Source organism: Hemiscyllium ocellatum, chromosome 8 (assembly GCF_020745735.1).
Source record: "Hemiscyllium ocellatum isolate sHemOce1 chromosome 8, sHemOce1.pat.X.cur, whole genome shotgun sequence".
Classification (NCBI taxonomy): domain Eukaryota; kingdom Metazoa; phylum Chordata; class Chondrichthyes; order Orectolobiformes; family Hemiscylliidae; genus Hemiscyllium; species Hemiscyllium ocellatum.
Window position 1 is genome coordinate 90,776,025 of NC_083408.1, and position 9,079 is coordinate 90,785,103.

Here is a 9,079-nt window from a genome sequence, read left to right on the forward strand (position 1 = left end):
CTCCCCATTTCGAAAATAGTTCATTCCTCTATTCTTCCTACCAAAGTGCATGTCCTCACACTTTCCCACGTTGCACTCCATCTGTTACTTCTTTGCCCACTCTCCAAACATGTCCAAATCCTTCTGAAGCCTCCCTGTAGCTCAAATCCTTCAAGTTTCACAACATACTTCTGATAGGAAGGAGACCAGAATTCCACTCAATTCCAAAATATTCAAAAGTCTAATCAACGTCCTGTGCAGCTGCAACATGACCTCCCAACTCCTATACTCGATACTGTGACCAATAAAGGAAAACATACCAAATGCCGCCTTCACTATCCTATCTACCTGCGACTCCACTTTCAAGGTCTCTTTGTTCAGCAACACTCCCTAGGACCTTACCATTAAGTGTATTAATCCTGCTTAGAGTTGTTTTCCTAACATGCATCACCTCACATTTGTCTAAATTAAACTCCATCAGCCACTCCTCAGCCTATTGGCTCATCTGATCAACATCCCGTTGTAATCTGAGGTAACCTTTTTCACTGTCCACTACACCTCCAATTTTGGTATCATCTGCAAAGTTACTAACTATACCTCCATTGTTCACATCCAAATCATTTATATACATGATGGAAAGTAGTGGACCCAGCACCAATCCATATGGCATTGTACTGGTCACAGGCCTCCACCACCACCCTCTGTCTTCTTCCTTCGAGCCAGTTCTGTATCCTAATGGCTAGGTCTGTCTGTATTCCACAGGATCTAACCTTTCTAACCAGTTTCCCATGGGGACCTTTGTCGAACGCCTTACTGAAGTCCACATAGATCACATCTACCGCTCTGCCCTCATCAGTCCTCTTTGTTACTTCTTCAAAAAAACACAATCAAGTTTGTGAGACATGATTTCCCACGCCATGTTGACTATCCCTAATCAGTCCTTGCCTTTCCAAATACACATGCATCCTGTCCCTCAGGATTACATCTAATTGCCCACCGCTGAGGTCAGGCTCTCTGGTCTGTAGTTCCCTGGCTTATCCTTATTACTTTTCTTAAATAGTGGTACCACATTAGCTAACCTCCAGTCTTCAGATAATATCCAGATGATACGATAGCTCAGCAAGGCGTTCAGCAATCATTTCTCTAGCTTCCTACAGAGATTAGATACACCAAGATGCCACCATGTATTTCCCTGCATTCTCTGGCTTCCATTTCCTTCTCCACAGTAAGCACTGATGCAAAATACTCGCTTTGTACGTCCTCCATATCTTGCAGCTCCATACAAAGATCACCATGCTGATCTTTGAGGAGCTCTATTCCTTCCCTAGTTACCCTTTCCTCAATGTACTTGTAAAAACCCTTTGGATTCTCCTTAACTCTATTTGCCAAAGCTATCTCATGTCCCCTTTTTGCCCTCCTGATTTTCCTCTTAAGTGTAATCCTAATGCCTTTATACTCTTATAAGGATTCACTTGATATATCCTGTCTATAACTGACATATGCTTCCTTCTTTTTCTTAACCAAACTCTCAATTTCTTTAGTCATCCAGCTTTCCCTACACCTACTAGCCTTTCCTTTCATCCTAACAGGAACACACTGTCTCTGGACTCTCATTATCTCATTTCAGAAGGCTTCCCATTTTTCAGCTGTCCCTTTACCTGCGAACATCTGCCCCCATTCAGCTTTTGAAAGTTCGTGCCTAATACCATCAAAATTGGCCTTACTCCAATTTAGAACTTCAACTTTTAAATCGGGTCTATCCTTTTCCATCACTATTTTAAAACTAATAGAATTATGGTTGCAGGCCCCAAAGTGTTCCCCCACCGACACCTCAGTCACCTGCCCTGCCTTATTTCCCAAGAATAGGTCAAGTTTTGCACCTTCTCTAGTAGCTACATCCACACACTGAATCAGAAATGTTCCTGTAATCACTTAACAAATTCCTCTCCGTCTAAACCCTTAACACAATGGCAGTCCCAGTCAATGTTTGGAAAGTTAAAATTCCCTACCATTACCACTGTATTGTTCTTACAGATAATTGAAATCTCCTTAGAAATTTGTTTCTCAATTTCCTGCTAACTATTAGGGGGTCTATAATATAATGCTAATAAGGTGATCATCCCATCCCTATTTCTCAGTTCCACCCAAATAACTTCCCTGGGTGTATTTCTGGAAATATCCTCCCTAAGTGTTACAGTTGTACTTATCAAAAATGCCACTCCCCCTTCTCTCTTGCCTCCCTTTCTATCCTTCCTGTAGCATTTGCATCCTGGAACATTTAGCTGCCAGTCCTGCCCATCCCTGAGCCACGTTTCTGCAATTGCTGTGATAATCCCAGTCCCGTGTTCCTAATCATGCCCTGAGTTCATCTGCCTTCCCTGTTAGGCCTCTTGCATTGAAATAAATGCAGTTAATTTATCAATCCTTGACCTTGAATCAGGGAGGCAATACACCATTCCAATTTTCCGCTGCTGAAACGTCTGTCTGTGCCTCTGACTAGAGAGTCCCCGACACAATCAATTACTTGGAACCCAACATCCCCCTCATTACATTGGAGCCTGTCTTGATACTAGAAACTTGGTTGTTCGTGCTACATTCCCCTGAGAATTCATCACCCCTACATTTTTCAAAGCAGCACACTTCTTTGAAATGAGGATAGCCACAGAAGGCTCCTGCACTACCTCCCTACCTCACCTATCTTTCCTGGAATTAACCCATCTATGTAACTGTATTCTGCAGCTTTTCTCCCTTCCTATAATTGCCATCCATCACATCCCCTTGCTCTTGTAAATTTCTCATTGCCAATAACTGTCGTTCCAACCAATCCATTCGATCCAAAAAGATTCGCAGCCAATTATGCTTATTTCAGATATAATCCCCAGTAAAACTCGAAACTCCCACAATTACTCAAAGAATTGCAGCAGATTTGTCAGGCATGACCTACCCCTATGTAGCCATGCTGACTTTGCCCTATTTTGCCACACACCTCCAAGTATTCAGAAATCTCATCCTTCACAATGGATTGCAGAATTTTGCCCACAACCGAGGTTAGATTAATTGATTTGTAATTTTGCAGCTTTTGCTTTATTTCTTTTTTAAACAGGGGTGACACATTGGCAATTTTCCAGTCCTCTGGAGGCTAAAGCCTCCACCATCTCTTCAGCTATCTCCCCAAGAACTCTCCGATGTAGTCCATCTAGTCCAGGTGATTTCTTCACCTTAAGACCATTCAGATCTTCTAGTACCTTCTCCTTGGTGATGGCCAACATTCACAGCTCTGCCCCTCAATCTCTTGAATTTTTGGGATGTTACTCGTGTCTTCCACTGTGAAGACTGACACAAAGTAATTATTCAGTTCTTTAGCCAGTTCCTTGTTTCCCACTACTATCTCTCCAGTGATCGTTTTCCAGTGGCCCAATGTCCACTTTTTTTTTGTCCTTTTTATATATCTAAAGAAATCTTACAGTCTACCTTTATATTACTGACTAGCATACCCTCCCCTCTTCATTTTTTGTTGGACTTTGTAAGCTTCCCAATTCTCTGTTTTCCCATTGTCCTTCACTACATTATCTACTTTCTCTTTTGCTTTTCTGCTATCCCTGACTTCCCTAGGTTGCCTCATCCTCCTCCTCCTACCATGCTTCTCTTTCCTCGGGATGAATCTTTGCTGTGTCTCCTGAATTACTCCCAGAAACTTCTGCTATTGCTGTTCCACTGTCTTTCCTGCTTGCCTCCTCTCCCAGTCAATTTATCCAGCTCCTCCCTCATGTCTCTGTAGTTGCCTTTATTCAGCTGTAGTACCATTACCTCTGATTCTATCTTCTCCCTCTAAAATTACAGAGTAAATTCAATCATATTATGATCACTGCCTCCTAAGGGTTCCTTTACCTTAAGCTCCCTTATCAAGTCTGCTTTAAGTTATCTATGCTAGCAGCACATTAGATCACCTGTGGGTCAACTTCATCATTTCAAGCCTATGTACCACTCCAAATCAGACTTACATCCTGCTACCACCACATGACTTCTGGCTCTGTTACTCCCATTGCTGCTGCTATTAATCCCAATGGCTAGATGGGTACCATTTACAAAACTGTTTTTTTTTGTACTGCCTATGTTTGTGTACTGGCAGTGATTGTATTTACATCCAAAGTATGGATTTCTCTTCTCCTCTCCACAACCCCCTCACACACCATGGTGTTCAGAGAAAGTTGACCTATGCATTATATGGCCATTCAAATTGTTGCAATATTGAGTAACATTGCTTTCAGCCTGTTTTGAATGTAATATCTGCTAAGAACAGCACAGCCGTGAGAAGTGTAGTTGGAAATGCAGGCTGAAGGACAATAAGGATGCATAAAAGAATAAATTCTGAATCTTTATAATGTGCCTACACAAATTCACTTTCTTTACTCTAGTGTGCAGAATTGAAGGTAGTTTGTCCTTATTTGTTTCCCTGTTCAAATACCCATTCTGTCCTGTTTAAGTCTTTACTGTGCTCAATAAAATTGGCAAGAGGTCTAGCCATATTTCAAGTTCCTGTCAGTTCTGGACTGTAATGAGACTGGAAAAGTCTATAGTGATTGATTCTAAAATATATCAATTTAAGATGGTTCTGACTAGGAACGAAAGCTGAAAAAGGAGGCTGGCTTGCAGAGGGTTTTGAATTCATTACTGCTGGGCACATGTCGGAGAAAGCGAGCACTGCAGATGCTGGAGATCAGAGTGGAAAAGTGTGGCATTGGAAAAGCATAGCAGGTCAGGCAGCATCTGAGGAGAGGAGAGTCAGTGGTTTCAGCATGACACATTCATCAGGAAGGCTTATGCCCAAAATGTTGACTCTTCTCGGATGCTGCCTGACCTGCTGTGCTTTTCCAACGCCACACTTTTTGACTCTGCTGGGGGCATGTATATGGTAAGTAAAATTATGAATGTTGGTTTGGTATCTTACTTTCGCAGAGCTCAAGCTAAAGTTTTGCTGTTGTTATAAACGTAGTGTTGTCCATTCTATGCTCATATATCTTTTACTGTCCAATATCCTAATCTGTATTGCAAGAGGCTGAATGTAAATTAAGTGTACTGGAAATAGGGAGAAAGAGTGTGGAACAGCATTGTTCATTTGAATTTTGGTTATTCATGTTTATCCAATAAATTTATGACCAAATATGTACCAAACACTTAGTTCTAATTTGCTGTAGGATTGCAAACATGCAGAATGCAATATTTTCAACCTCTACACAAGAGTGGGAAAATAAAATATACAAAGTAAGCAGCTTATTGTTTTGAGCTTTAAATGGTTTGCCTTGCTCCTAGAGTTTGATACGCAAGTTTAAAAACAACAGATAAATTTCAGAATAAGTAGTAAAATGTAGCAGCAGCTTTTTTGCTGGTTTGTAACTATGGGAACAAGATTTTGCTATAACTTTTGCAGGTTTATCCTTTATGATCAGGTGAGCAGGCATCTAATATTCCCCTCTTGCGCTCTAGTTTTTCTTTGTTTGAATGCAGCATTAATTTATTTGAAAAATGTATGCCTTCCTGTTTTGAGAGTACTTGGGTCTTTGATCATAATGATCATAAAATAGCAATGAAAACAGATATTGTTTGTTTTTTAAAAAATGTTCTTTTTAAAATAAATTTAAGTAAGGAATAAAATATGCATGGTTTGTGCACATAGTAAGGATGGATTCACAGTCTGTAGTTAGGTGGCTCGACAGAATTCAGGCTGAATCAAATGGTATCTCTTCTCAGCAGAAAACTGGAAGATCTCTTTATATTTGTGCAGGCAACTGTGGAATTGAGTTTGTTGCTTAAAATCTGCTGCACATAAGTCTAATTATAACTTTATAACATCCAGATTTGGAAGTTGGCATCTTAGAAAGATCTCTTTGTTCAAGTAATTAGATTTCATAGTTTGTCTCCATCCAGGTATTATTTCTTAATGTTGTGCTGATGGGAAAGAACATTTAATTCATTCAAATTTCTCTGAGGTTGTTACCTTTGGGCTTTGCAGATATACTGCCTGTATCTTTGAAGCTGGAATGTGGAAGGTGCAGTAATGCAAATTAGCTGGCCATCTTGGTTATGTGTGCAACACATTTTGTCCCTTTTAAAAACACCAGATTTTTTTCAGAAATTCAATTCCGATTTCTAGCCAATTGAGTTAAAATCAGTTGTTTGATATAAATGTATCACCCTAACTCTCCTACATATCACCTGTGTTAGTTCTTAACCCAAGGCCCACCCAAGTCTATTGACATTACCAAATAGGCAAGAAGACACTGAGTTGACATTTTGCTTGCTATTATCCGTCTGAGGGATATGCCATTTCTTTGCTTACTAACCTCCTCAACACACTCAGCAGCACTTCAAAAGTTAAAAATGCAATTTGTTCAGCAATTGTTGTTCTGCTGCTATATAAATTCTTTTAATGCTTGGACTTGTTATTCTCAAAGTAATCAAAGTTTCTGCTTTTCACCCATTCTATTCTATGCCGACAGTCTTCAGTTTCTTTCATGAATAGTACATGGATTTTGTTTGCAGCTAAAAAGCTTGCTGACTGATTATTTACTGTCACCTTAAATGTATACATTTAGTTTAACTTGAATAGGATACCTGTATATCTGAATCCTTGACAGATAAACTTACACTTGCATAATTCAAAAGTTTGGTTTCAGTTTGATTAAAGCACAAAAAAGTTCCTCGATTGTGTATTCACTTTCAATGCACTGTGACTATCTTTCATTCAGAGTCCTTTTTATATCGAGCTTAGCTTGTGCAACGTGTACGCATTATGTATCAGAGTTAAGATTAAAAGCAGCTCTTTGGATTTACAAAACTTGTATATTATGTTCCTGAAGCCAAGGTTCCCTTTCATGGATTATGTGCAAAAACCACAAAACATATGTAAAACTCAACACACCGTGATTGTCAGAAGATCTTATCTTGACCTGTTATGGGGTCAGCTGGTCTTTGTTCATTGCAGAAGTTTAGTTGGCTTGCAGCCACCAACACAAGGCCCATTGTTAGGGGGCCCAGCAAGGCCTCTGTAAAATACAAGCAACTTCAGATTAATATTTTAAAGTTGTTCTTAAGTAAACTATTCATGCAGGTTCATAGCTGGGGCATACAGGAAAAAGAAATGCACTGAAATTCATCTAAAGAAAATTTCTCTAAAAAGGAATTTATGAAACAAAGTAAGCATTTAACGCAAGGGAATCAAGATTATATCTTTATTGTAAGTGAGATAACTTTTAAGAGAAATTCTTTTTAAAGGTAATTACCACAATGGTAGAATCTAATAACATAATACAACAAACTGACTTTTTGCACTCAAACAATTCATGATCAGGTGAGGCAGTTTCAAGGTCATATATCTAAACTCAATGTACTGGGCTTTGCAGAAATATTTCTGGAGGGTTCCTCTTTTTATTTAGTGCAGTTTGTACTAAATTGACCAATCCAGCAATGAAATGGAATTGTAAATGGAAAATATATTCATTCTAGTTTTTTTCTAAATTCATTCATAAGATATGGGTGTCACTTGTGAGCTACCATTTTACCAATCTCTAATTGCCCTTGAGAAGGTGGTGGTGAGCCACTTCTTTGAACTACTGCAGTCCATGTGTTGTTGGTAAACTCAAAATGCTGTCAGGGAGGGAGCTCCAGAATTTTGACCCAGTGACACTGTAGCAATGGTAATAAATTAGGATAGGTAGTGGCTTGGAGAAGAACTTGCTAATGATGGTGTTCACATATGTTTGCAGCCCTTATCCTTCTAGGTGTAAGTGGGTCCTGGTTTTGGAAGATGCTGTATTATGAATTTATTTCAGGGTACCTCTAAATATGGCTCTCTCAGATTGCAATGTTCTTAAAAATTGTAAATGTTTAATTAAAAGATTTTGTTATTTCAGGCACTGCTGCACTTCTGGGTAATGATAGTACTTCTGACATATACACCGGAGATACACCATGGTTCCTCACGACCTGATGGTCAATAAAAAGAAGTAACAATGAGCACATCAATTGTTGGATCCAGAATCTTTTTTGTAAATTTATGTAGCACATGGCTACACCAATAAGCCTGTATATACTGTAGAACTAGCTTATGTTTATGATCATGAGAATAAATACAACTTTAAAAAAAAGTTAATTCTTTTCTGCATTTTATCTTGGCACTTTCCCACTCCCCTCTTAGTTTGTACATACAAAAGTTATGTAGTTATATTGATGGACATATGATTTGACTTGTGCAATATCTTTTAATAAACTTATTTCAAAAACATTGACTCAACGTGTGGTACTATATTTGTTGCTACAATAATGTAATGGCAAAATTGTAAATCAAAAATGAGAAGATTATGCAGCTCACTGTCTTACACATCTTGCTGCAGGATCTGACCTGAACATTTCTGAGTTTGTGGAATCAAAGAAACCTACAGCAAAGATTAATGTCACTCAGCCCATTCCGGCCTGTGCCAGCTGTTTGAAAGTGGTTGTGCTGAGCCCCTCATCCATGATTCTATTTTCTGAACCCCTGTAAATTCCTCATCCTCGAGTACTATCCCAATTCCCTTCAAAAATGTTGTGAAATTGCTTTCCATCCCCTTTTCAGGCTCAGCTTTTCAGTTGCCAACAATAATGGTTTCTGATAAAGTCTAGAAGATTTTTGAACCCATGACTTCTCTGCAGAGGAAATTTTCCAGAGGAAAATTTGTATCTATTCCACCATTTTCCTTTTATTCTGGGATCTTCAACTTTTAGGAACCTTCTGTTTTCCATTTTGATTTTTCAGAAGGGATTTGACAATTTATATATCCACTGCAGTGTTTAGATTAACCTGTGTTACCTCAACAAAGAGTTCAATCTACTTTGTTGGACACTTATTATCTTTAATAAATGCAGGTTCTTAATTAATGCTTTTAAAATAGTGTATTTTATCTCTGATGGTTTACAGTAAGTTCTCCATTGCTATTGTTAGACCTGTAGTTTCCTAGTCTATTCCTGTGCCCTTTCTTGAATTGGGATGAAACATTGACATTTCCCCTGTGCCAGTGAAGATTAACAGTGTGACCAATTGTCAGGATGCTGCCTGACCTCCTGC

At 38.9% G+C, this 9,079-nt stretch overlaps 1 protein-coding gene across 1 annotated transcript in view; it reads left to right on the top strand.

The window, feature by feature from the left end:
- Positions 1 to 8,264, top strand: part of golga5 (golgin A5) — a 47,231-nt gene extending 38,967 nt beyond the window's left edge. Inside the window, exon 13 of the mRNA XM_060828551.1 lies at positions 7,890 to 8,264. Coding sequence (XP_060684534.1) covers positions 7,890 to 7,976 — 87 coding nt within the window. The 3' untranslated portion in view covers positions 7,977 to 8,264. The remainder of the gene's footprint in view (positions 1 to 7,889) is intronic.
- Positions 8,265 to 9,079: the final 815 nt, after the last annotated feature.